General features: G+C 42.3%; 5 protein-coding genes across 9 annotated transcripts in view; 3 read left to right on the top strand and 2 right to left on the bottom strand.

Moving 5' to 3' along the window:
* Positions 1-252: 252 nt before the first annotated feature.
* Positions 253-4,385, top strand: ASDURF (ASNSD1 upstream reading frame). Its single transcript, XM_038142313.1, has 4 exons — positions 253-428; positions 2,546-2,599; positions 3,147-3,222; positions 3,805-4,385. Exons 1-4 carry the CDS (start codon positions 354-356, stop codon positions 3,873-3,875), a joined length of 276 nt encoding a protein of 91 aa, XP_037998241.1. The 5' UTR covers positions 253-353; the 3' UTR covers positions 3,876-4,385.
* On the top strand, positions 3,870-7,592 carry ASNSD1 (asparagine synthetase domain containing 1). Its single transcript, XM_038142311.1, has 3 exons — positions 3,870-5,379; positions 6,248-6,429; positions 7,267-7,592. Exons 1-3 carry the CDS (start codon positions 3,898-3,900, stop codon positions 7,526-7,528), a joined length of 1,926 nt encoding a protein of 641 aa, XP_037998239.1. The 5' UTR covers positions 3,870-3,897; the 3' UTR covers positions 7,529-7,592.
* A 16-nt stretch (positions 7,593-7,608) lies between these two features.
* Positions 7,609-12,916, bottom strand: OSGEPL1 (O-sialoglycoprotein endopeptidase like 1). The gene is made up of 8 exons (XM_038142312.1): positions 12,443-12,916; positions 12,053-12,302; positions 11,027-11,414; positions 9,950-10,154; positions 9,722-9,870; positions 9,032-9,162; positions 8,815-8,886; positions 7,609-7,980 (listed from the first exon to the last, which is right to left on the bottom strand). Exons 2-8 carry the CDS (start codon positions 12,262-12,264, stop codon positions 7,890-7,892), a joined length of 1,248 nt encoding a protein of 415 aa, XP_037998240.1. The 5' UTR covers positions 12,265-12,302; positions 12,443-12,916; the 3' UTR covers positions 7,609-7,889.
* A 119-nt stretch (positions 12,917-13,035) lies between these two features.
* Positions 13,036-19,728, bottom strand: ORMDL1 (ORMDL sphingolipid biosynthesis regulator 1). Its single transcript, XM_038142315.1, has 5 exons — positions 19,573-19,728; positions 19,269-19,331; positions 17,993-18,173; positions 15,489-15,640; positions 13,036-14,575 (listed from the first exon to the last, which is right to left on the bottom strand). The coding sequence occupies exons 3-5, from the start codon at positions 18,164-18,166 to the stop codon at positions 14,440-14,442; spliced, it is 462 nt and encodes a 153-aa protein (XP_037998243.1). The 5' UTR covers positions 18,167-18,173; positions 19,269-19,331; positions 19,573-19,728; the 3' UTR covers positions 13,036-14,439.
* PMS1 (PMS1 homolog 1, mismatch repair system component) overlaps positions 19,269-26,834 on the top strand; it is a 44,284-nt gene continuing 36,718 nt past the window's right edge. Inside the window, exons 1-4 of one of the 5 annotated variants that reach the window (XM_038142308.1) lie at positions 19,755-19,938; positions 20,250-20,312; positions 21,920-22,066; positions 25,756-25,938. In XM_038142308.1, coding sequence (XP_037998236.1) covers positions 21,935-22,066; positions 25,756-25,938 — 315 coding nt within the window. In that variant the 5' untranslated portion in view covers positions 19,755-19,938; positions 20,250-20,312; positions 21,920-21,934. Of the gene's footprint in view, positions 19,732-19,754; positions 20,017-20,249; positions 20,313-21,919; positions 22,067-25,755; positions 25,939-26,834 lie in introns of those variants that run through there. The other 4 variants (XM_038142306.1, XM_038142309.1, XM_038142307.1 and 1 more) reach the window with 4 other exon arrangements.

Below are 26,834 nucleotides of genomic sequence, written 5' to 3'. Positions count from 1 at the left end.
AGGAGCACACTTTCCAAGCCTCATTCCAAACATCCGCTCCACCTTGGGCGTGTCCCGATGTCCCCCGGACACGGCTCCAGGAGCTCGGTCCCGCCGCAGCGCCGGCTTCCCCCGCGCGGGGGCGCGAGCCCCCTCACGATTCGCGCCGTCCGGCCCGCGCCCCCGCGCGTGCTCTGCCGCGCCTGCTGATTGGCGCCCGTCAGGCGCGCGCTCGGCCGCGCCCGCTCATTGGTGGCGTTCTGCGCGGGCCCGCCTGCGCGCATGCGCTCCGGCGCGGCGGGCTTGGGCGGCTGTGCGTGGGGAGCGGGGCTGTCGCCGCTGCCGGCTCGGAGCGCCCGGGGCCCGCCGGGGCCATGTCGGGCCGCCCGCCGCGGCAGGAGGCTGGGGACAGCGCGGCGCTGCGCCACAAGGAGGAGCTGAGCCGGCGGGTGAGCGGAGGCGGTCCCGCGGGGTCCTGTGCCGGCCTCCGGGCCGAGGCACGGGCGGCCCCCGGAGCCTGTCGCCTGGGGCGCGGGCAGAGTGAGGAAGAGGAGGGCGGGTGCTGTCAGAGGCCGGGGCTCCTGTGCCCGGGGTTGCGCCCTCGGGCCCCGAGAACAACTTGCATTTAACGAGGCCTTGTTGCCTCGCTGATAGCTCGCTTGTCAAAATTGGTGTTTTGGGTCTTACTGCTTCAACTTGAGCGTGAAATGCCAAGTGAGGCGCAGTGAGGTTTTTCTCACAGAATATCGTGAGTTTCAAGAGACGTCTAATGGTGGAGTCTAACTCCTGTACTGCAAGGGACACCCCAAGAATCACACCGTGTGCCTGAGCACGTTATCCAAAAGCTATTTGAACTCTGTCAGCCTGGTGCTGTCACCAATTTCCCTGGGGAGTTCAATGCCCAGCCACCCTCTGGGTGAAGAACCTTTTCCTGGTATCCAATCTAAACATCCCCTGACCCAGCTCCAGGCTGTTTCCTGTGGTACTGTCACTGGTCACCAGGGAGAAGATCAGTGTCTGCCCCTCCACTTCTCCCCCTAAGGAACTTCAAGACTGCTGTGAGTTTCCCCTCCAGGTACCCTCACCTGCTTCTCACATGGCTTCCTTCAAGCCTAGTTCAGCTTCATCTGCCCAAAATGTCCCAAGAGATTTCAGCCATAGAGGCTGGTGCCCTTCATTTATCCTCTCCCTCTTCCCTGGTGCCCACAGCTTTGTTCAGTATGCAACCTGCCAAGCCTGCAGAACTTTCACTCCAAAAAAACCTCATAGCAACCTGCCAGTATTCCAATAGGGCCTACAGGGAAGCCAGAGAAGGGGCTCTTTGTCAGGACAAGGAGGTAGTGACAAGGAAGACAAGGAGCAATGTGTACAAATTGAAAGAGGGCAGATTTGGGTTAGATGCTAGGCAGAAATTCTTTGCTGTGTGAATGGTGAGGCACTGACACATGTTGCCCTGAGAAGCTGTGGATGCCCCAACCCTGGAAGTGTTCAAGGCCTGGAGCTACCAGGTTTAGTGGGATGTGACCTGCCCATAGCAGGGGGCATGTTGGGACTAGATGATCTTTAAAGTCCCTTGCAGCCCCTTAACATTATGTGATTATATTAAAAAAAATTACTTCTGCATGGCGGTGTAGAGAAACAGTGATATTTTTGATTGCCTGGAAGCTGCAAAGCTGGGACATCACAGAGCTGCAGGTTGTCACTTCTGTTGTGGCTTAGTGACTGGTTTAGTCCTTAGCAGAGGATGACTCTGCTGCTTTGCCTTGTTGGTGTGTAGATTCAAGAGATTGATGTAGCTGCTGAAAAGTTGCACTTTGAGTGTGCCATATTCAGTTTGGCTCACCTCACTCTGTGGCAGCTTCCTACTGTTGCACCAGTTGCAGGAGAAACGAAGGAAGAGCAGGGAAACCAGTGTTGTTTGCCTCTAAGAAAATACAGTGTGCCTTCTGAACAGATTTTGTTTCAGATTTTGGCTTTTGCAACAGTCCTTCTCTTTAGCGTTCACAGCTGTCGTTGTAAAAGAAAATGGGAATATCTGCCACATCTGTCAGTGCAGAACAGAGTGGTAAATCCCACTAAGGAAGTGAATGTAACAATCCAGAGCAATAGAAAGGCTCCCATTGCTCCTGATACAGTTCTAGAGTAATAAGAGTATTTGGATTTGCCTTAATTTCATTTTGAATCTGGAGCATACCTGTGATTATAAAGTGTTTTCTTGATATTATGCTAATTTCTAAAAAAATTTATTTGATGTTGTATTCTTTGTGTACATGTTCTCTTCTAAGGGGGAGAAATGTGCTCTGTGATTATAAATAGTTATAGGTACTGTGGCTTCCCAGAGGCTTTAGAAGGTAGGAGAAATACCAATGCATACAAAATAGACTGTTTCTAGAGAAATTAAGTATGTAACTTTTATACTTACTTCGTCTTCAGTGATTCATTTGGAGAACAGCAGCTATACATGCATGTTGCTGTCTTAAAATATCAGTAGACATGCTCACCACTAGGAATAGAATATGATGGTTTGTTTTTATCATTAAATTCAAATGCATCTTTTGCCTTTCAGATTAAAGAGCAGAAGGTTGTAGTCGATGAGCTTTCTAACCTGAAGAAGAACCGGGTAAGGTTCTACAAATTTGCTTTTAACTATTTCATTTCAGCAGAGAAATAAAGATAGAGACAAGAAATAAACATAGGGACGAGAAGGGCAACAAAATCAGAGCATGCTGTCTTTAATTTGTTGTAATCCAGATTTTAATAAACATGTTGACTGCTGTGCTCAGAATAATTTGTCCTGCAAATTATTTGATTTTGTATACTTGGGCAGTGTTGGGGTTTTTTGCTTTATGTTTTTTGAGTTATTTCATTAAGATGTTTGAGTTGATCACAAGGATTCATGACGTATTCTTACTTTTTCTGTGCATTTGTTTAAAAAAGAATGTGATCCCTTGTGGATGAGGAAGAGAGAAATTCAGAATTGTCTTAGGTTGAGCATTAAATGTTTTTGATGGTACAGCATTAGAATGCTGGTGTTCACAGGGCAGAACTTACCCCTTACCCCTTCACTTTTATACCAGGAGTCTCTTTGGACGCACAGCAGCTTCTGCTGCAGTGTGGGTCCAGAATCTGCTGCTTTGACTTAATACAGTGTGGGTTTTCTTTTACAGAAAGTTTATAAGCAGCAACCCAATAGCAACATATTCTTCCTTGCAGACCGGACAGAAATGCTGTCTCAGTGCAAAAGTAAGTTTGCAGTGTAAAAGTATCTCTAATAGTTAATGTTTAAAAGCTGGATTTGTAGCTGATTTCAAAGGTACATTAAAATGAGGAAATTGCAGCTGTGTGTCCAATACAAAGTAATAGGAGAATGGATAATAGAGGTGATGATGGAACAAGCATTAAAAGAGTATAAATTTAGAAGTATAAATTTAATTTCTGGAGTGAACAATTGCTGCTTCTCTTTGCTTTGATTTGGGTTAATAGCATTGCCATTTTAGTTGTCAGTTCCCTTTTCTTACTACAAATGTTGAAGTCATACTGGTTATGTAGGAGATGGCCATTCCCCTATTGCACTGTGGCTTTCTTTGGAAAAAAAAATCATCTTTGTATAATCAAAGAGGAATATGCTACAGCAAGCTTATATAGCTTGTGTTAGTAATGATGGAACACAAAGATAGCACTTTGCCTTATTAGTGTTTTATGTTTATCACTTTAATTGAACAAGTGGCTGGAATTATTCATTTTGTAGATATACACTTAAACTTACCTAGGCATAAACTTTCCTGTTTATGAAACTGATTATTTCTGTAATTTTCTCTTACACAGATACATTAGATGAATTAAAGAAGGCACATCAGGAGCTGGAAAATTCAGAAAAGGCTAAAATCAAGAAGTAGTTGATGTGAATTCCTCATTGCAATGTGTGGTATTTGCTGTGTTGTTACCTTGTGCAGCCAGCGTGCGATTCACGATTTCCTCAGCGAAGACATCCTCTGCCATCTAAGAAGAAGAGGCCCAGACAGTAGCCAACAGTTGATAAAAGCTGTGTCTGATCTCTCTTATGAATGTCTGTTTTCAGGCCATGTACTTCACTTGAGGGGACTGGTGACTCCTCAGCCTCTGCAAGATGCCAATAACAATGTTTTTCTTTGGAATGGAGAAATTTTCAGTGGAGTGCATGTAGGAAATCTAGAGAATGACACCAAAGTAATGTTTCATCATTTGGCTTTATGCAGCACTGAAATGGACATTCTGTCACTCTTCTCATCACTTCAGGGTCCCTGGTCTTTTATTTATTATGAAGCACCCAGACACAGTTTATGGTTTGGCAGAGATTATTTTGGCCGTCGTAGTTTGCTTTGGCAATTCAGTGATGAGGTTGACAGCGCTTTCTGTCTCACATCTGTAAGTGGTTGCTCTGAATCAGGCAACCAATGGCAAGAAGTCCCAGCATCTGGAATTTTCAAAATTGATCTCAAAGCTTGTGCAGCAACTAAATCTTTGTGTTTAACATTGTTTCCATGGACGTACAGCTGCGGAGAAAAAGCAGTAGAAGAAACATGCGTTAATGCTCTTGACCAAGTGTCAAAAGACTTACCAAATCATGTGCTTCTCGTGGTGAATGAATCAAAGCTGTGTCTTACAGCACCAGTTATCCCCTTAAATAAAACAGTTTCTAAAGCTTCAGGTGAATTTCCAAACTCTAATTTTAGCAACGTTAACTGTGTGGTTTCTGTAGAAACCCTTCAAGACTTTCTTGCACAGGAACACAAGAAAAAATTAGCCTGTCAGTTTATTGATGTTTTAAATGAAGCAGTCAAGAGACGAGTCCTGTGTCTCTTTAGAGATCCAGATCAGATAACAAGAGAAGTTCCAAGCGTGTCTCATAAGAGAGCACATATTGCAGTGCTCTTTTCTGGTGGCATTGATTCCATGGTTATTGCAGCTCTGGCTGATAAACATGTGCCTTTGGAGGAGCCAATTGATCTTCTTAATGTAGCTTTCATGATGAAAGAGCAAGCTAAGCACAGGGGTACCACTAAAAGACATACTGGCCACGAAGCACAGCTTGATTTGCTTTGTCCTCAAGAAAGCTGTCAAGATCCTGCTGCTCACACTGGTATTCATTCATCTTGCTTTGACGTTCCTGACAGAATCACTGGTAGGGCAGGACTGAAGGAATTACAAGCAATTAACCCTTCAAGAACCTGGAACTTTGTGGAAATTAATGTTACACTAGAGGAATTGAAAAAAATGAGAAAACAGCGTATTAATTCCTTAATCTATCCCCTGGATACAGTCTTGGATGACAGTATTGGCTGTGCAATTTGGTTTGCCTCCAGGGGAGAGGGCTTCATTAGTAACCAAGGAGAACTGAAACCATATAAAAGTCCTGCAAAGGTACTGTTTTGTTTTCTGCCTAGTGTTTGACTTCTGAATGTAAAAACAGTTTTGCTTAGGAATCAGCTGTGATTTTTGCTGTTCATAAGGTTTCTGAAATTCAGTGTCAGAATGTAGAATATTCTATAATATTTGTGTAATTCTAGAGTTAAAAATGACATTCAGTTCGTCATGTAATGTGCATGGCTTTTCAGTGAACTTGGATATGCAATACTATCCAATGGGAACAAATAACCACCATCTATCATTTTTTATTCTGATTTCTCAGTCTCTGTTCTGGATGGTTTGTGTAGGGAAGAAGGAGGTGTTTAATTTCAGCTGCTGAAGGCACAGTAATGGGCCAGATGTAATAGTGTTTTTTCTCTTGATAAAACATTTTACTGTACTTACTGAGTAGTCTAAGCCATTTTTATTTTGTGTAATGTAGCTGTTACTAACCCAGTAGCTGGTAAATGATTATTACTCTGGGTATACATTCAGGTAGCTACAACATATGACATAGTCTTTGGCAATGATTTTTAAAGGCTTGTGTTTAACAAATGCTGTTTATTATCCTAGAAACTAACAAATACATTATTCAAATATCCTGGTGTGTTTGTGATACATATGGCATTATTTTGATGGTTTTTTCCTTGTTCCACTAGCAACATTTGTGTGTATTTTAAGGTCTGATAATTTAAGTTACCAGTGACTGTACTGGGAATTGTTTCAGACTTTGTAAATGTGTAAGGCACAGTCCATTCTGATAGGTAATATCTTTAGAAGATGTGTATTACAATTTTTCTCCTTAAGATGCAGTTAAAGATTTAAGGTCTGTTACATATTAACTTGCGTAAATACTAAGAGTTCTTATATTCTGTATCCTCAGGTTGTGTTTACAGGAATTGGAGCAGATGAGCAGCTTGCTGGGTATTCTCGACATCGTGTTTGCTTCACAAAAGATGGCTTAGAGGGTCTTAATAAAGAACTTGAAATGGAGTTAGGGCGCATTTCTTCTCGAAATCTTGGTAGAGATGACAGGATCATCGGTGATCACGGAAAAGAAGCCAGGTATTTCTGTTTTAACACAGAGCAAAACTGGTTTTGCTGGTTAGATGCAGTTTTTAACACCCCTAACAAAATCTTAATTGAAACTTCTGTGTGTTTTATTGTCTCTAGTTCGGCTGCAGTTTTGTTAATGTGTAATGTGTTCTGGAGTTTTTGGTTTTGTTTTTTGAAAAAGTGGTCTGTAGTATATTGTGGAAGAGTTTACTTAAGGAAATTTAGCAACTTGATTTCCATCTCAAAGTTTAAAGAAGCAACAGATGTTGAAATAGGCAAATTCTAGCTGGTTCTATCATTTTAAGCCTAAACAGTCTTTTGCACAACTTTGAAGTGTTCTGGTGTGGGCCTTTGGGGAATGTCTCCAGAGAATGACAGTGTAACAGGAGCTGTGTATTCCTATCCCTGCAATAAACCACAGTCAATATCCACCACATTTCCTGGCTGTTAAGTCTGAGGAGTTGAAGAATCATTTTATTTGTGCCTACTTCCTCCATGCTACCATCAACTTGAAAAAAAATTCCTTAGGTGTTGTCCAGGAGCAGATGGCACGCAGGTGCATGAGAGGTTTTCTCATGTGATCTTTGTGCCAGTATTTTTCCAAATCTGTTCTTAGTTGCACATTTTCACTTCAGCACAAGAACAGTTGCAGTGGTGGATGTGCAGTGCTCCTTAACCATGCACATGATTAGGTGTGAACACATGAAATTCAGAATGATGCCAGCATGTGTTGTGTAATTCTTTTCATTTCAAAGTTAAGAGTCCTTGCATGTAGTAAAGGGGAAAACCAAGATCATTCCTATGCAATTTTTAAAGGGTCTTTCCCCATGTAAATCTCTTTTTCAGGTTTCCATTTCTTGATGAAAATGTTGTCTCATTCCTCAATTCTCTGCCCGTCTCAGAAAAAGCTGATTTGACTTTACCTCGAGGAATTGGCGAGAAACTGATTCTGCGCCTTGCGGCCAAGGAGCTGGGCCTGACAGCCTCAACTGTTTTGCCAAAAAGGGCAGTACAGTTTGGATCTCGGATTGCAAAACTAGAGAGCAACAGTGAAAAAGCATCTGACACATGCAGGAGGCTGAAGTTACTTTCAGTAGATGAGTTATAGAGCTGTATCTGGAGATGTTGCATTTATTCTATACACAAAGTCAATAAATCAGGTTTTCTTAGAATGTCTGGTCTGGGTTTTGGACATAATTAATAATAACCAGAGTTGTACATTTACAAGGAGCTCACTATGAATGCATCTCGTGCTTTTTTTTGTTTTAATACTGAGGTGCTGTTTTTTGTTTTAATACTGAATGCTTAGTTTATAGTACTGGAATTACTTTGGTGATAGCAACACAGCATTTGTTTCTCTGACAGGTGATTTCAACACTTGTAATCCAAGTATTGTCCCTAAACATAACAGCATTGAAACACTTTTCATTGAGCTATTTATAGTTGCATTTATTTTATTAAGTGACTTTTTAAGATGCCATCCATTGTATCTCTTTTAATTTTGGCACCTTGATGGAATCTTCTTCAACTCTTTTTGAAATATCAATTCCCAGGGGAGCTCTAGAAAACAAAATTATGTATTTGTTAAAAATTAACATTGTCATTGCCATATCACACAGATGTACAGCTTCACTTTTATACAATTAGCACAAAAGTCAAAGTATTTCAGTACATTCCCTGCACTTCTAAGACTGTGACCATTAAAATAGCCTATCTCAAGCTGTACCTGGAAATATTTTTACGATTTTTACAATATTTGTGTTTGTAGCCATTCCAAACTGTAGAAACACAGATGTGACTTCAAAGCCAATCTTCTGGGCCTGTTGTATTTAGATTCTGTTTTTAGTTGATAATTCATTTTTATGTCCTGCTGATGAATGCAAAACACTAGAGATTCACAGGTAACTCCTATGATAATCTTAAATAATGTATCATCTACAGCAAGTAAAACTTAGTTTTTTATTCAGTGAACTATATACAGCAAATTATTTTTGAATTAGAGTGTTTTATAATTTTTCATGTGATAACTGTAGTACAATTTTTTTTTTACTGAGACCATCCAAGTCTGTTTTTCTGAAAAAGGGAAAAAGAACTGAAAAATATCCAGAGTTTAAGACCAGCTGGTACTTTTGAAATATCTGCATTTTGTCTGGCCTTAAGCCTAACATCTATACAATCATAGTAGGAAAATACATAGAACTGTTATGATGTATGATAAATTAAGTTTCTGAGCCGAAACAAACATAAATGCCAGCCACAAGCATTTGTATTAAAACTGCCCTGGAAAGTAATTTTTAAAATTTCTGTGTGCTGCAGAGAGACTCCTCAGCAGCTTGTGCCTCTTTTTCATGTGACCTGTTCCCCTTTCACAGCTGGGAGTGAGCAGTCCCTTACCTGGGCTCGTAGCGGATGCCAGCAGCACTGTGAAGAACCCCCAGCCCTGCACGTAGCCTTTCAATGCCATTCCTGAGCAACAAAGCAATTACGTCAAATGCACATCACAACTCTGCGTACGAGCACATCGTTCAGTCAGCACAGAAAGAGCTTCTTGACTCTCGTGTCACCTTTGCATGTGCTCCTGTAATGTTGCTTAAAGAGAAACAACTCTTACCATGCAATCATAACACCATTATCAGTGCAGAGTCTTGGAGGAGGACACAGTAAAGCAAAATCATTTGCATCTGCCAGGTTCTGTAGAACTTTTCGAATATACTGATTACTTGCAACTCCTCCTGATACAACCTGGCAGCATTTCAAAAAGAAAAAAAGGCATTAACTCAAAAGTACTGATGGGTCACACACAGCTAGCATCATGTTTAGAAAAGGGTTATCAGTTAAGTTCTAAAGACAGCAATAACTGCTGCATTTGAAGACTAAAACATACCAGAAAAGAGTATGCTAAGTGAGCTTATCATGCAAAGACATGCCTGTAGCATGTCAGTCTAATGGAAGGTGTCCTTGTGCATGGCAGGAAGGTTGGAACTGGATGATCTTTAGGGTCCTTTCCAAGCTAAACCACTCTATGGTTCTACTGTAACTAGAACAGCCATCAAGTATTGGGCAGCATGAGGGCAAGTTGTTAATGGGAGGTTAGATTAGATGGTAAGAAAATCTCTCTCTAGCTTAAAACCCAGCTAAATATTTATATGACCGTTACTTCAATATTGTTGGTATTTTACCAATATAATACACACTGAGATCTTCCTCATATATCAAAGGTAGAAAGTACAACAAGGCCTTTGCATCTTCAAATGATGTTATAGAGTCAGTATTAAAAGGAAAAAAAACAAACTATACCCACCAAAGTGGCATTTTTTGATGGTAATATGCTGTTTTTGATGCAGAAGAGCATGCCTCGATACGTCCTCTGGATAATATGAACAGCCACTGCGTGCTGTACGGCAGCAGCAACGTCCTTAACACAGGACAGGATCTCACCTTCCTGAATACCTATAAAAGCATAGCATCAAAGGGGGCTCCTGAGTGTAGGTCATCAAAGCTCAGTTTGTATCTGACTGCCTAAAAATACCTTCTTCTTTTTCTTTCTGTACAATGGCATTATAGACAAGGTTCTGAAGGCCAGAGAAAGAGAAGTCGCAGTTCCGATACTGCCTCATGGGCTGTCGGAAGGTGAGCAGTTCCTGGTTCCCAGTCTGAGCCAAGTGCTCTATGGCCTTCCCCCCAGCCATGGTGTGGCACTCTGGGTGCTTTCTTAGGGACAGTCTTCGTGCCACCTAAAGAGATGACAAACAACAGACTTGGAATCAGTTCCTCCTGGAACGGCATCACTGTACTGCAGGCTGTGGAGTAAAATGTGACACCGAAACATCCAATCCAATGTGAAATTACAAACAGAGCATGGTAAGGCTATCATGGCTGATAACACCAGCCCAGCAGGATATTCTTTTTTCTTGGAATATTTAGAAATGCAATTCTAGGACAATCTGGGCAAACATAAGGGTTAACAAATTTTTCAGGAAATATTAATTACTCCATTTTTAAGCTACAGGAAACACACATGGACTGCCACACTGTATTACCAGATACACAGCTGGTTTCAACTTTTGAAAATCCCTTTATGATTCCATGCACTCCCCCAATTTTTTAATTTATATGCACAGATACTGTTTAAAAACAGCGCTGAGAAAAAAGCCATAAGTGACCAATTTTACAGACTGTACTCAGGGACCCAGAAAACTTACGATTGTGAAGGCCAAACCATGCTTTTCAAACTCTAAAAACTAAAATTAGTAAGAAATGCTTTAACTTGCATTGTTTTAAACCTGACAGCATAATACCTCTATAAATCTTCTCTAATTAATACAACTTGGTATAATCGGTGTCAATGAAACATCCAACACCAGTTATGTTGCCTATTTGCTAAAATATAATTAATGTACATGCATTACAATTGCTGCTTTGTGTACGTTTTTAACAGTCTTTCGTCTCTTAAATCTATGGCATTTCAAAATAGAAAAAAAAGTTACATAAAACTTGTATTACGTTGAATTGCAGCCTCAGGCTGATGATATTCCTACCATTATGTAGTATAAATGCAATAAAAAGAAGAGGACAACTGCAGAAAGGTAAGGAAAGGAGATATTGCCTTATCCAGCATGTCACCCGGTGCAATGTCGATGGACTGTCCAAGCAGGAGGAAATCTGAAACTCCTTGTGCTACTGCCAAGAGACAGTGGCCTCCAGAGATGAGGAGAACTAAGAAGGGAAATTCCAGGTGATGTGTGAGCCTGATGGTCAGTGCGTGAGCCTCCATGTGATGGATGGGGATGAAGGGCTTCTGGTGCCTGCTGACCAAGCTGCAGCTGTACTGCAGCCCCACGCCCAGGCTCAGAGCCAGCCCGGGTTTCACTGTGGTCGCCACAGCCGCGAGCTCGGCCACAGAAACACCACTGGCACGAAGGGCCTCTTGAACCACTCGGTCGATGTTTTCTCTGTGAAGCTGCTGTGCCACCACGGGAATTATTCCTCCTGATCTAGTAAAACCAAGGAATTGCAGTGCATTGGTAGTTCATAACAGATAGAACGCCATAAAAATAGTTTTCAGACACCTCTTAACCTTGTCGTATCCTGCCTGTTTCCTTAGTGCATTCTCAAATGCCTTGTTTAGTGTCAAGGGCACTGAAGGGAGCATAATTATCAGTGGAAGGCCAGAAAAGGATGTAACTTTCCCTTTTTTGGTACAGATGCTTTTTAAAAGTATCTCAACACTATTCCAAAACAATGTAACATAATATTCACAAACTCTCACTTGTCAGCTCATGTTCTTAACAACCAATGGTTATATTTGACTAATTTTTCCTTTAAAAAATCAAAACATTTGGTGATTTTAACAGTAGCAATGTTTTCATCTTCTATTCAAGCTAGAGAAGTAATCTGTCTCTCTTTGAAAGAAAATACTGGAGGAAACTTGTTAAATGCATGACATTTTTTCCTCCCCCTTAGTACTATCTCAGGCAGTATGTGTTGAGGCCAAAGTGATACATCTTCACACCTACCCACCACTTACTGAGTTTTATGGGGCAGGTAAGACTTTCATATGGATGATATTATAAGTAACAATAACAGTAAAATCGTTATTAAGGAAGAAGCCTTGCGAGAAGTCTGTTCTTACTGTAAATGAACTTCCTTCTGACAGTGCAGTGCTTCTCCCAGAATACAGCCGGCTTCATCTACCACAGCAGCGCCAGTGTCATCACAGCTCGTCTCTATTCCCAAAACCAGCCTGTGAAAACGCTGCTTCCCAGAGTGAGCAGAGCTGGTCCTCAGCCACGCAGCTCGGCCGTGCTTCACTGACTGCAAAACGCTTTTGGCAATGCTGTTCATTGTTTACAATCTACCTGGTGGTTATGTCTAGAAGAGAACTGTATAGTTCATTATTAGTGGAGGGTTTTCAAGCACGTGTTCTGCTCTGATTTTCTGAACAGCTTTTAAAGACGTGAATTGCCACACACAGCATTTAAGACTAAGAAAAAAATAGCTGGCAGGCGACGTCATGTTTTACCTGAATTACGCGTGAAGGGGGTTCCTCGCTACGCTCGGTGGCGGTGCCTCCTGCAGCCCTGAGGGAGGTCCCAGCCCGCCGTGGCCCCAGCAGGAGCGCCCGCGGGTGAGCGCTGCCGTGCGGGCAGGGCCGGGCGGGCGCGGCCGCTCTGCCGCCTCACGGGCTCGGCCCCACCTCCGGCGTCCTCCTCCGGCCCCGGCCAGGCCGAGCGGCGACCGGAACCCCCCGCCCCGCCCGAGTCGCGGCGCACTCGCGTCGCCCCCGTGTCGCGATCTGTGGCCACCCCCGCCCCGTCCCGGGCCCGGCTCCGCCTCGCCGGGAACGCGGGCGGAGCTCCGGGCCGGCGCAGCCGCCGTGCGGAGAGCGGCCAGAGCCGGGACTCCTCCGCAAGCCGCGGGCTCTGTCCGGCCGCCCCCCGGGCCGCCAAGTTCGGGCCGTGTCTCGCAATGCCTGCCCCTCGGCAGCGACTGTCAAAAGCAGCACAGCCTTGTGATGGCCATTATTTAAAAATCAGCCGGTTACCGCTTTCTATGCAAGCAACAGACAGAACTAATTACTTCCAATTGATAAAGAAAATTCGTAACTCATTGCCCTTTTTTTTTTAACAGCATCTTTATCGATAAAGTAAATAGCCAGAAAATTGCTGTAGAAAACAAGTAAGTACACCACTGTAGGCTTGTCTTTTGATATTTTTAATTTTTTTTTTCCAGCTCACTGGCTGCCACTGCAACCAAAATGTAAATCGAGTCTTAAATGGGGTCTTCCGTTAAATCTGAGCTGGTTCGGGCTGGCAGACACACAGCAGACTTCAGAATTCATCTTTTTTCCACGACAGAGAAAAAAGCGCTCAGAGCAGTAGATGTACCTCCTCCACTCTTAATTACAGAGCTGATAATATACAAGATTACCCCAAACTACACAGTACCCCTAAAACACAGCATTCCTCCACATTTCCAAGACATGCAAGTTATCTATACCTTTTTCTGCAAAAGCATAGTTAGTCCATGTGATTTGCCTACTCACTTACTTCTAGTTCAGCTTCTATTCTAGCTTATGACCTACACAGCTTCTGTGTTCAGACACTTGCTCTGTAACAGAGCACCTTCTCCTACAACAGCAGCAAGCCTTTCCCCACCACCTCACAGGCCTCTCAGCTACTGAAAAATAACCCATCAGTGAATATCAGAGAAAACAGTCAGAAATTCACACCTAAAAAGCAATTGCAATTTTTCAGGATGTCCCACTTACACATAGAAAAGTCAGTATCCTGATAAGCAAAATGAAATAAACACAACAGTGGCAACATGTAAAAGCGTACATAAACTGAGCTCTTGAGTTGATGTGGAACTCCCCTGAGCTGGCAGTTAAGGACTTTGTTCAGTTATTGTGACAAAAAAAAAATAAAATTAAAAGACCACAAGAACAGAGAAGGCAGGAATTATACCATCAATTTACGCTTGCTGTCACAGTACTTACTGTGGGACAAACTTTTACAATGCAAAAACAAGCACAACCACTTACAATCCATTACAGCAGAAACTACCTAATTTCTCTTAATCTAAGAATATGGCCTCACCAGTCCTTGGCATCGAGGATTCTGGATTTATATGTAAAGTTACCACCTGCATTATGGATGATGGGTATTTGTGAAACTCTGCTCTCCATTTCAGCTGTTACTTGAACCTTCCTTACAAGCCACTTGCATCAGCCACACATACAGTCTTGGTGGGGATTAAGCTTTAGAACTGGGCCTGCCCAGTTCTTCATGAAAATCTTTCTTCTACACATTTCCAATCCACATTGAAATATCTGAAGGCATCTTCTTACAAAGTCGATTTTCATCCCAGACAATGCTGCAGGAAGCAGGAATTGTATCTCAGACGTAAAAGCATCTCTCCCCGGCTACGATGAGATACTCAGCACAGCAGACTACTCGTTTCCTTCACCCGGGGAGCAGCAGTAGCCATGTCAGGGGCAGCCAGTGTTGAACCTTCTGCTCAGTATTTATTGATGCCAAAGATTCGAACCCCATGCAACTGTGGCAGCTTGGGGATAAGCACGGTCAGGAGAGAGGCTGTGTTGAGGATAAAGTGAGTGGGATCATACTTGGTATAGAAACTCGTCAGGAAGTACCTGCAGGAGAAAAGGGAGCAAGCTTAGGCTGATGGCAGCCTTGTCTAAAACACATACAAAGCAGAGTTGAAAGAAGTGCTTTAGCGATTAGTAAGATTTTACTGGTTAACATCTGTATTAAATATCTCACCTGAGGTTTTAGAGTACCTACAGCAAAATTATAGTAATCTAAGTCTCTTCCTTCCCATACCTCTCAAGGTGCTAAAAAGCAACTCTTAGTTTACTGTTTTCTTCCAGCACTTCTCCACACCTTGAGGAGTTATATATATTTTCTCAGTTTCTGTCCTTTATGAGGCAACTTTCTAAATATCATGCAGGATCTTCCCTCCCCTCTCACTCTGCCATATAAGTAGACATGTAAATTTTCTTCAGGGACAAACAGAAAGACTTTTAGAGGGGGATATTAAATATGTATCTGATTTTTCTTAGTTACACAACCACACTTTTATCACCAGAGACAGGTATATAGAATTCCTACACCATTTGCATTGTGTAAACAGAAAACTGACACCAGATCCCATTCACTGAGGACTGACACATTTCTAGCTCACAAGTTGCAAAACGGTTAATAAATGCTGCCACAAAAGCAATTAGTTTAGATTTTCAATATTAATGACTTCACAATCTCTTAAAGAAATCCAAGACTTAACAGAAAGTTTTCCTCACAACATTTCTCATCATTAAAACCTGCCCCATTAATAAGTGTTTACAAACTTTGACTTCAGTATGTGGAGTGTCAAAAGCAGATTGTTGATTACATAGCCTGCAAATAAATACTCCCTACAGCTGTGATGTAGTAATAAACAAACAAGAAAAAAAGACAGAAAATGCTTTTAGACTGTAAATTGCAACCCATTATGCTGCAGCTTTTGAAATCATGGCTTTATGATCTATAACACAGTTTTGAACTCACAGAATTATAGGAGAGATTGTGAAGAACTTCCTTGAAGATGTGAATTGTACTCCATAATCCAGTTGTTCCCAGTGTGTTAGTAGCCTAGCTTTGCCCTGATCAGGTGTTTCGAAAGGAGTTCCCTTTACTGCATGCAAAAACACATACATTCCCTGGGGAAAATAAAAAGTGAATACAGAGGCACTTTTACTAATATTTTTAAATAACTGTTACATTGTTCAATACATCATAAAATTTAAAAAATAAACAATAAAAAAAAAGAGTGAGTGAATTCTCACCCAGAAGAGCTGCTAGCCTGTAATGACAAATTATTGAAGACGAAGGAAGAGACAAGAAGCCATTTGCCTGAGACTGTGCAGAGTCAGAATTAAAGCCCAAGTGTGTGTGACATCCAATCCACTCCCTTGCCTTCTACACTAGTAGGCAAAAGTTCCTTGAATTCAACAGAATTTTAACAAGCACTGTAACAAGTGTGGGGCTGCTGATTTGTATCACCACTTTCCTAGCACAGTGTTAACCGAGTGACTAGTAGAGTGTGCATAAAGCAAAAATCTACCTACAAACACTGACAATATCACACCAACTTCTGCAAGCTTTCTCAGCCCCTCACCAGCTTCAAAACCTAAGAAACTGACTAAGCATTTTGCTGAATACCATCTGTCCACCTCTTTGCTGTTTCTCCTTAAACATGCTGGACTTTCCTTGTGACTGTTTCTGTTGATGGGAACATGCCATGTCTGGTTTGTTTTGTAAGACTAATTTGGGCCTCTTGGTTTCAAACAGGAGAGTACACCCTCTTCCAGTTTTAAAAAACCACTTGTTTTCTATCAAAGAGAGCACACAAACTCCAGGGAAGAGTCTCTATTAGACAATATCAAAGATTTCCTTCTCTTTCGATGCACATACAAAAAATTTTCTTAAGAAAGCTTTATACAGAAAAAAAAAAATCACATTTCTTCCAAATTCTTATAATGGAGGTGAAATCTCAGCATATCACTTCAGGTCTCCTTTCACCTTTTTTTGGAACAGCCTCTCCAGAGCAGAGCCCTGTGAACCCAGGACAATTGATTTGTTTAACTAATTTTTTGATTCATGACGTTTGCAGTGTCTATTTTAATAACCATAAAGACACTTTTAGGACAGATCCAAATGCTTACTCTACATTTTATTTCCAGTGGTACTTGCAGAAAGAACCATCAAAAATGCTTTCAAGGTCAGCTATAAGTTTTCCATTAGTGAAAATCCAGGATTTTTTTTCTTTTTTGTCAAACCATTTGAGGATTTGTTTCCAAAAGAAGTGCCATTTAAATTCTGAAATATCCAACAGTGCAATTTATACTCATTTTCTAGTGTTCCACTACAAAACTACTTGCCAGTGCATGCTCTCATCCCTGTTGTCATTACAGCTACTTGCAATGAGTTCAGTAAGGCATGTGGGAAATATTTAGTAATACTTGTCTCTGCCAACATCTTCTGAAGTTAGACATGTCTGATGCTGTCAAAGATAACACACAAAATGCTCTAATGACAGTTACAATTCCACCAGTAGTTTTAAACCTATCTAAAAAAACAAAAAGCTCAAATAAAAATTAAAACTTTACATTCAAGAGGACATTACCCATCCTCAGTGAACTATCATTTTCCTAAATAAGGAAAGAACTATCTTTTTGTCTTCTTTGCTGGTAATGTTAGAAAGCTGAGCTAGCAAACCTCAAGTATCATCTAAATTGCTGGGTTATGTCCCTCTTTCCTCTAAGCATGGCAGGACCATTATAGATAGCTGCACTACTTTAAGTGGCTACAGGAAAATGATAGCATCCCGGGGAGAGGAGCAGAAAGCAGCTCACAACATCTTTTGCATACAAAAGTCATCATGCAAGTCACAAGCCTCTGGATAACAAATGGTTTCAGGGCTGGGGTAAAAGTAGTTCAGTTTTTCCCACTGCTTTCAAATGAGATTTCTCTCATGTCCTGTATGGTGACAACATTGTATTCTGAATTATGCAGCTTGGCCAGAAAGCAAAACTAGAAGAAAGAGAATAGAAGCATTTCTGTTAAAGAAAATAGGTATGCTGCTAAAATTAAATATTTCAGGATACTAACAGATTTATGTGGAAAAATCAGTAGATAGTGTCCAAGAATTAAAAATGTGGTAGTTTATGGATTCAGCACAGCTGTCTAATAATATACCGGACACTGTGAAAGTTGGTTGGCATGATGATTTTATGTTTGCAACCTTCCAGCCTAATTAAACACCATTTAAAAGAATACATGACTACATAAAGAATATTTCATGTCTTTCATGCTTAAACTCAGAGTGGCTGTGTATCACTCCTCCTCCCCAAAACAGCCAGTCCTTTGTGAATAGGCCAAGGAGAGGTGGTGTTTTGGATAGCAGATCTCGTTGTCCACACAGACTGGCTACTTTCCTCTTCCCTTGCTACTGAAAGTAAGTATTTATGAACAACCACTATTCCAACTCTGTTGCAAGAGAGGGTACTCACCAGGTTGTGAATGACATTTGTTAAAGTCCAAGCGACGGGGACACTAAAGAAGGGAATGCTGAGCAGGACAATGTGCAGCATGCCGACTCCCAGCGCGTATGTCAGCCACATTCCACGGCTGTTCATCACTCGAGTGTTTGGATTTACCTCGCTGTGGGCAACTCCTACGTTCATTTTTACCCTATAAAACAGATCTGTTTGAAGGCTGAGACTACTGTTACGGAGGAGGACTTAACATATGCAATTTTCAAATGTGGGAAAGAGCTGCTTTAAAGAAGCAGGTCTGGAGAGAACACAGTGCATAAAGCAGGATCTACCTCAAGATCTTCGAACTATGGTTTATAGAGAAATTAGTACAAAGGGACAGTTGGGAACCATTTGTTTAAAACAAGTCCAAACAAATAAAACTCACAAGCCTGCTACAGAAGGGACATTAAAAAAAATAGTAAGCTGTGATGTCAGAAGCTAAAGTTGCAAAGCTGTAAGAAACCAAGCTAATAACTTTTATGCTCTGAATTAAGTTTCTCCATCCATGACAACATCCAGAGCTCTTTTCCACTTCCCACATCAGACAATCTTCCTCCTCTTTCTGGTTCATGTAATGGTTGGTAAAGAATTCTGCATATACCAACTGCCCAGCCACCTACTTCTAGAAGGAGTAATGAAGGAGTAATCTACACCTCTTTTTCTTGAAGCAAAGTGCAGATTCCCTTCCCTCCCCATCTATTAGTTTCCAGACAGACATTTCCATCTCCTAAATCTGCCTGAAATTAGAAAACAGGTTCAAAAGTTTTCTAAGCAAAAGACACATGCAGAGATACACAGGATAATTTCATATGCTGATAGATCCAGGAAATTGACAGAACTTACCTACAGTGCCACTCTCATTCTATTGTGGTAAAATTTGTAATTATAATTTTAAGAAAAACCCTAAACTACTGCTTACTTAAAACTCGCGTGATCTCTGGGACTACGCATATTCATTTGTGGGAGTGGGATGAAGTGGGGTTTTTTAGCAATTATCTGAATCAGAATACAAAAGCACCGTTTAACCACCAAAAGCAAGCTTGCTTTCGGTAGGAAGTTTGTTTCTGACACTTACTTAGTGAGGTATGGAGTATAAAATAAATGTAAAATACCCGAGTATTCTGCAATATGAACAGCAGTAGATTAAAAATAGCTACGCTGAACCTGAACCCGAACCGGGGCACTGCCGACCTTACCCAGTACCTGTCTCAAAGCATTCCAAGCCGCGCACTTGCAGGGCACACATTACCTGGGATGGGCGACGCGAGGCTCTTCCTCTCTCCCCGGGATGCAGCACCCGCCGAGCCAGCACCTAGACAGACATCTTGACGTGACCCACCATCCCTTCCCGCTCCACGCCACGACTCCAGCCCGATCCGAGGGGCAGCTCGCTGCACCGCCGCGTCTCCTCTGCCATCCCTCCCCCGCCGGCCCCGCTCCGCCGCCCCGGCCCCGCCGCTGCCCCAGGCCGGCCGTGCCCGTGGCCTTCTCCCCAGCCCCGGCGCGCAGGCGGCCCCGGCCGCCCGTCCCTCCGCCCCCCGCCGCGGCCCCACCTTTCCGCAGCCCCGCGGCCGCCGAGGAGCCGGAGCGGAGCGTCGGGCGCCGGCCGCAGGTAGAGCCCGCGGTGCCCGTGGGCAGGGCCGGTCGGGAGGGGAGCGGAGGGGCCGGGCCGCGCCGTCCGCACCGCCCACGGGCGCGGGGCGGGCGCGCAGGTAGCGCAGCCGCGGGGCGGGAGCGGGAACGGGAGCGGGAGGGAAGCGCCGCCGCCGCGCTGAGGCCGCGCCGGGGCCGGGGCGCCGCTTCCCGCGGGCGGGCGGCCGGGGCGGCTCTGGGCAGAGGCCGGGCAGGCCCCGGGGAGCGGCGAGCGCCTCGCCTCTCGCAGCGAGAACCGGGAACTGCGGACGGCTCTGTGGTCTGGGGTAAACTCGAGGGCCCGCAGGGTTTATCTGCAGCTTTTCGCCCGTTTTTTTCGTCTCGTAAACCGAAGAAATGCCTCAGTGCGTGCTGAGGGAGGGCCCCTGAGGAAGGCGGTGCTCGGAGGGGGGGGGGGGGCGGGGTTCTTGGTGTGGCTCCAGACGTCTGTGGGGCCGGAACCGTGAAATTTAGGGAGATTTTATTCCCGGTTTAGCTGAGGGTGTGTAGGAGCGCAGTTTTTGGCATGTCGGACTTGCTGTAGGGGATTAGGTCAGTGGTGGGGCTCCCACGCAGAAAATGCTGTGCTTTCCCACAGAGCACTGCTCTAATCCCTCTGGTCCGTGAAGAGTTACGGAGTAGTGAGGTGGCCTGAGCTGAGGTACGTGTCTCTTAGCTAAAAGGCATCATAGGTTGGATGCCTTTCCATGGGTAAGGCGTTTCAGAGGTCCCTTTGTGCCTCCCGGGAGGTGTTCCCGAGATGTGGCCAGCGTTGCGTCCCTCAGTTGGGTTCCAGGGAAGGGGACGCCACACGGCCGGGAGCTGATTCCTCTCCCAAGCTGCCTGCATCAGTCACGCCTCATAGAAAATTTGCCTTTGAGGTCTGCAGCATTTCTGTTTTAAGATCCTCCTGTATCTTAGTCAGTGTCTTTTGATGGAGAGACATCCAGCTGCCCTCTGATTTACTCCCATGAGTACATCATGAAGCACTTGACACAGGAGTCCTATACAGTATGTGAATGCCTCAAAACCTGCCTCTGTGAACACGTGCACGTGATATTAACATCGGCTCATCTTCAGCAAAGCACCTTTTCTCCCACTCCTCTTGTTTTCTAGTTGGTGGAAAAACGATTCATCGGATCCTTTTACCACATTTGGAAGGCAAACTGCCTTTGCAATGTAGATAACTATAATAAAGAGAAACCCCCTTTGTAGCTGTTCCTAGAAAAGTTTCAGTGCTGGTTGTACTTCATAACACTGTACTTCCTCCCCCAGCAAAGCCAAGTAACCACATTTTCACTTTATCTTTTATGTTTAAAGAGTAGCTGTCTTTAGAAGGATGTTGAGGCAGAGAAACGTCCTGTAATTGTTGTATCAGCTGCAAATACCCTGCAGGGCAGTGATGCTTAGGGGTGTTGGCTGCAATCCCTCACCAGGACCTGGCTGTGTCAGGAGGAAATCTGTGTTTGTTCCATTCCTCCACGTGTGCTCATATCCTTGGGACAGGTGCTGAGTGTGCAGTCTGTGTTCTTCAGCAGATGCCTTGGACTGAATCAATGGGAAAGCCAGGGCTGCCAGGATTGTGTGCCTTTCAGTGTAAATAGCATTATATGACATAAACCAGAGAAGGGAAGAAACCTGTCTGAACCATTCCCCTGCCTCTCTCACATGTATATAGAACTGTAGTTGAATTCTTTTGTGGCAAGCTACAAGGATCAGCCAAATAGTTTTCCTGGGGCTTGGCTGTTTGTGTCAATGTAGGTACTTAAACAGAAATGTATGCTAAAAGTCACAGATCAGTGTACAGTCTCTTCATGGGAGAGTGTCTCTATAATATAGCAAGAAATTTATAACCTTTTGTACTTCCAATAATTAAAGAAGAAACCTCCACTGGTTTATAAGGCATCTTCATTTTCAAGTGAGAGATAGGGTGACAGAAATAAATAACCTGCCTGAGGGCACACAGTACATCAGATCAGAGAGGCAAGACTGTAATAGAGAACTCTTTTGGTTTGGTTTTTATTTTTGCCAGTAGATCCCATTGCCATTGAATATGTTTTTTCCTCAGCACCAGTGTGTTGCCTCCCCATTTCTCTCCCAACACCCATTGACTGCAGAGGAAGCTGGTTCCTACTGTAACTTGAAAATTTCACTTTCCAGACATAATGTTGTGTTTTTCTACATTTCAGCGTTCCCGTGAAACACTTTCTTAGAATTGTGTAATTGTAGTGTTCCTTTTACATTCTTTTTCTGTTATTTTTTGTGCAGCTGAATCTTTCCACCATGAAGCAGCTGCCTGGAGAGACAATTCGGCTCCTTTCGAGTTCTCAGGTGATTACTTCAGTTGTCAGTGTGGTAAAGGAGCTGATAGAAAATTCCTTGGATGCCAGTGCTACAGGCATTGATATTAAACTGGTAAGTCTTTCTCTCAGAAAGATTTGGATATAGAATTAGATGCCAAGAAAATTGTCCCACTGCAAATGTGGTTTTTTAGGCCATTGTAATTGGGGAATGGCAATGATTAGTATATATTTATATGTATATATTTTTACTTCAAGTAAAAATGGTACAAAATTAGCTTCCATTTGTGTTTTTGAGGCCCTGCTCTGAAACAGTAAGGCATATTTGTGCTTCTGAGTGTATTGTGGGGAAAAAAAACTGTCAGCTTTCTTAATCTTCCTTTTCCTACTTAAAATTTATGTTTTCTGACTAATAGCCCGTTTTAAAAGTTGTTGGACTTCAGTTTGCTGTTAGGCTGACGTATTTAATTCTCATTTACAAAGTATTGTAAGAAAGGTGAAAATGGAAACAGTGGAAAAGCTTGCTGGCCATTCAAAACAAAAGATGTTTTTGTAATACAAATCACCACCCTATCTCTAATTAGCATGGTGAACTCTGGCTACTTCTAAATATTTTTATAAGCTGTTCAAAAAAGTTGATGTGTCATTGAGGGATAGTTTCTGACAATAGAAAATATTACTTTTAATAAAGAATTTGAGCTTTTTTTCCCAACAAATTGGGTGAAATGGGTAACTGATCAGCTCCCCTGCTGTCCTGTTTCTGCTTTTGCAGTATTTTGTCAGTAGCTGTATAGTAGCAGTATCTCCTGCTTAGTAGGAAAGAAGTGTTACCATATCCTGTATAAATGCATGTGTTCAGAATTGTATCCAGTTTCCTTTCTGCAAATAACAGTGAATGCATAGGATATTCTTGAATTAAGTGTTAGACAAAAGCTCTTAACTAGGAGGGCAATTCAGTTTCTCCTTGTTTCTTTGACCATGTCTGCTGTATTTTCTGAATGAGTCTAGAGTTGTTCCATGTGAGAATGCTTTCCTGTAGATGCCAGGGAACGTGTTTGTTACTGTTTTGAGTGAGCTGAAGATGTTCTGTCTTTGCTGTGGTCTCTCATAATCTCTGTCTTCTCAATATTTGGATTGCAGAGTATCTTGCTTCTTGAGTAATTCCAAAGTGAGTAGTGTGTACACAGTTGTGGGGGTAAAGGGGATTGGGGTCAGATCCTGGGAGCTGATCAGTAACTGCAGGAAGTGAACAGTAAGGTTTTGGAGTGTTCCAGAATGGTTGGAACAAACCTTGCAGAGGAGAGAGCCCTCTAACTAGTGTGGGTTAGAGAACAGTGACCAGCTTTGTCCCAAATCAATGAAAAAGAGCATTTTTAACCATTTTCAGTGCATCTGCACTACTCTTACATACTTGTGTCAGTCCAGCCCAATCCAAAACACTGTAGTTCCAAACAAACAAACATGGCTTTACGCAAGTTGTCAACATTGAAAAGAAATTTGTTGATTATTCTTCTGTGGGTAATAGGGGAGAGGAGAAAACCTGCACTCTGTACAAATCTAGACAGTAATACTGTAAAACAATGGATTTTTTTCTGGTATTTTTAATGGGAAATTAAAATAACTCTGACCATGTAATAGAGGTCAATGACCACATTAATTCTGCATTAGTTCAAAAGCATAACAGAGAACAGAAACTTTGAAATTCCATTTTACAGCTTGATGGGTTTTGCCTGAAACTGCAGCATTTTCATTGTTTTAATCTTTCTCAGATGGAGTAGGAGGGCATAGTTTATCCAATTTGCCTGAACAAAGATAACAATTGCTTTCTGACAGACAGACAGTCAGGAATTAACCTGAAGAGGGAATGGGTCTCAGATAAGAGTCGTGGCAGTGGTGAACTGTAGTGGAAGCTTTGGCTGATATTTCAGTCTTGATTGGCCATAGGTGATGTTATTTGGCATCTTTGCACTGTGTACCAAAGCTGAATCATACTGATTGGCATCAGTGAGCTGGCAGAGCAACTGAAACATTTCATGGGTTCATAACCTTGGTAAGATCCAGCTCATAAAGGAAGGTGTTACAAAACACAAAGTTTAAGCATATTTACATAACATTTACATAAAACATGCACAAGTAATCTCTTCTAAGATGAGAAGAGAAAGAGAGAATCATTTATGTAACATTTTGATTCAAGATAAATCTCACTTTTCTTAAACAACTAACTGGTCAGAAAGTAAAAATTAGAATGGAAAATAGAGGCTCATTGTAAAATTTTCAAACCTTTCATTAGCACATACAGCAGCAGGGTAGAGGGTTTCCTGCTCTATTTCCTTATGTGTTTTTGTGCTCAGTTGAGGTGTATTGCTTAGTTCTGTTTTGCTGCCCAGTAGGAAGTGACTCAAATATGAGCAAAAGTATTGTTTTTCACCTGAAGACAGCTTTTGCACCATTCACTAAAACAGAAAGCGAAATGTTCCCATATTTCTGTTGTTTTTTGTGTATTGTGGTTCTGAGCCTACCTCAGAGGCTTTTGATGTTTCCTGAATCAGATTATGTGTGAATGCAGATGGTTTCTTCAGACACCATTCTTTTGGTATTGATTGCATTTTTTTTTTTTTACTTCAAGAAATAACTTTGTGAGTACATTATAATTTTTCATAACTGTTTTCAGGATAGGCCCAGGTAGGACAGCAAAGTTTATTCTGTATAATTAACCTGCTTTCAGTGATCAACCATCACATGCTCTGTCCAGCATCAGTGATGGCAGCCACTGTTTTAAGATAATCTTTCTAAGCAAAACTAGTTGTAAGGTCACCTAGATGTATTACACACTACAGCACATTTTTTGTGTGTTGCATCATAATCTTTTCAAAGAGCCAGTCTTGCTTCTGTGAAAGAAGCTTAGTTAGTTATCCTGCAGTTCTGAGTACTTTCTCCTTCTGGCTTGTGATGATCTCCAGCTGAGATGCTGCTCACTTGTGCAGACTATAATGTAGCTGGAAAGAAGAATTTTTTGCTGCACTTGTTTGAGATGTTACAGAGCCTAAATTTCATCTTTCATTTAGCTGTTGTAAATATCTGAGTTTCAGAATTTTACCTTATTTATGCTGGTGCTTACTGGAATGACATATTTAAACTGAAATTCAGTAAAATATGCCTTACATGTATGTAAAGGTAAATCACAAAGATTGAACTTTGCTTCCTTGAAGGCTGTTTTAAAAGAGCCTCTGGGAATCTTTACTTCTTTTTGTAAAATAGCATATCTCTTTACAAGCTTTTTTATTACCCTTACAATTCATGCCTTGCCCCACATTAGAATTCCAGCTTCTGTGTATTGAACTTGGAAAGTAGAACTTAGAAAATGTAGTGAAATCACATCAATCAAAGTTGAAATTGAAAATGGTGTGAAGTGAGGGTCTGTTGAATTCAATGGATGCAGAGCTGCATTCAAGATTTCAAAAAAATTGATACCAAGTAGGTAAGAGAGGTGAAAAGACACAAAAAAATCTTCAGCTTTCCAGCTATAAGTGTCCTTTTGAGCTTAGGTTTTGCTGTTTCCAAATCACAGGAGATGAATTATGTTATTTAATTAGAGAAACCATCGCTGTTATCCTAACATGGTGTTTTTTTCCTTTTCTTTTTTTTCCTTAAACAGAGACATTTAATGGTTGCTGAGTTTCTCCAAACAAGCACAGCTTCCACTTCTGTATGGATAGTTAGAAGCTGTAACCTTAGCTGCTTCAAAATTAAATCTTCATCAATTCAGTTGTTTTACTGCTCCTTTGTGTTTTGTTCTTTTATTAGGAGAATTACGGGTTTAGCAAAATAGAAGTAAGAGACAATGGCAGTGGAATCAAGGTTGATGATGTCCCAGTTATGGCGGTTAAACACTACACCTCAAAAATCAGCTCTTCTGAGGACCTTGAAAGGCTGACAACGTACGGTTTCCGTGGGGAAGCTTTGGGATCGATTTGCAGCATATCAGAAGTGAGCACTTGCAATAAATGTGTAGCCTTTGTGTTATGATTTTTGTTGCCTGAATGTGTTCAGGGAAGTTTTATTCTGTGCAAAGAGTTTAAATGTTCCAATGACTTGCCAGGGTTATGCTTGTGTATGCTTCTTTTCTCCCCAGCTCCAGACGCCATGTCATACAAGTTTCTTGTTTGTGTCAGTCCTGCCTTTCTGTCACACAGGTCACAGCAGTGCTGTGTTTATTTTGCTCAGTCAGAACAGGTAACAGACAGATTGTGTTGTATTCTCTTTCCTTTTGTGTCAGGGAGTATCGTGTCAAAGAGTATGGCTGGCTTTGCTACTTGAATTAGGGTAAATCAAGAGAGGAGCAGCAGGTGATGGCCAGGAGAAGTGATTTCAGGGAGCTGATGGCCCACATAGCCACCATTCCAGTAATGATTTCTGCCTTGTTATCTAGGTGATCAGCAGTCATGGGATCTTGCTGGGCTCCTTATTGCTCTTTGACATGTATGTGACTGCAATTGCACAAACTTTGTCCCTGTGAGTAAACAGGAACCTGCTACCTGACCTATCTGAGTCTGAGCCATGTGTTTGTATTAAGAGGATTGGCAGTGTACTGACATTTGCTACTTTACTCGTTGGCTGAAAGTAAATACGTTTGTTCAAAATCATCTGAAAAGCGTTCAGGCTGCTAAAGGCACAGCATCTGCCAGATCTCTTGCACTCTCCCTTTCTGAATTCATGCTGCACCAAGGTCAAGTTTAGGGTGCAAGTCTGCTGAGGATTAGATCCTGCAGGAAGATACCAATGCCTGTGTCTGGTTGGGAGCATCAGCTGTTGAGGTTGGGAGAGATGATGGTACAGCTTCACTCCTTGGTACCTTGGGCCGCATTCACCTTGCACTAGGCAGG

Source organism: Motacilla alba, chromosome 7 (genome assembly GCF_015832195.1).
Source record: "Motacilla alba alba isolate MOTALB_02 chromosome 7, Motacilla_alba_V1.0_pri, whole genome shotgun sequence".
Classification (NCBI taxonomy): Eukaryota; Metazoa; Chordata; class Aves; order Passeriformes; family Motacillidae; genus Motacilla; species Motacilla alba.
This window is presented reverse-complemented; position numbering and strand designations above follow the sequence as displayed.

Coding starts and splice junctions, on each gene's coding strand:
- ASDURF (XM_038142313.1), top strand. CDS start 354: ATGTCGGGCCGCCCGCCGCGGCAGGAGGCTGGGGACAGCGCGGCGCTG. Junction 2,600..3,146: donor CTAACCTGAAGAAGAACCGG/GTAAGGTTCTAC, acceptor TTTCTTTTACAG/AAAGTTTATAAGCAGCAACC. Junction 3,223..3,804: donor AATGCTGTCTCAGTGCAAAA/GTAAGTTTGCAG, acceptor TCTCTTACACAG/ATACATTAGATGAATTAAAG.
- ASNSD1 (XM_038142311.1), top strand. CDS start 3,898: ATGTGTGGTATTTGCTGTGTTGTTACCTTGTGCAGCCAGCGTGCGATT. Junction 5,380..6,247: donor CATATAAAAGTCCTGCAAAG/GTACTGTTTTGT, acceptor CTGTATCCTCAG/GTTGTGTTTACAGGAATTGG. Junction 6,430..7,266: donor GATCACGGAAAAGAAGCCAG/GTATTTCTGTTT, acceptor TCTCTTTTTCAG/GTTTCCATTTCTTGATGAAA.
- OSGEPL1 (XM_038142312.1), bottom strand. CDS start 12,264: ATGAACAGCATTGCCAAAAGCGTTTTGCAGTCAGTGAAGCACGGCCGA. Junction 10,155..11,026: donor CGGGTGACATGCTGGATAAG/GCAATATCTCCT, acceptor TCATCTCTTTAG/GTGGCACGAAGACTGTCCCT. Junction 8,887..9,031: donor AATGGTGTTATGATTGCATG/GTAAGAGTTGTT, acceptor TTTGTTGCTCAG/GAATGGCATTGAAAGGCTAC.
- ORMDL1 (XM_038142315.1), bottom strand. CDS start 18,166: ATGAACGTAGGAGTTGCCCACAGCGAGGTAAATCCAAACACTCGAGTG. Junction 15,641..17,992: donor CAAATGTCATTCACAACCTG/GTGAGTACCCTC, acceptor TATTTTCCCCAG/GGAATGTATGTGTTTTTGCA. Junction 14,576..15,488: donor ACAATCTCTCCTATAATTCT/GTGAGTTCAAAA, acceptor TTTCTCCTGCAG/GTACTTCCTGACGAGTTTCT.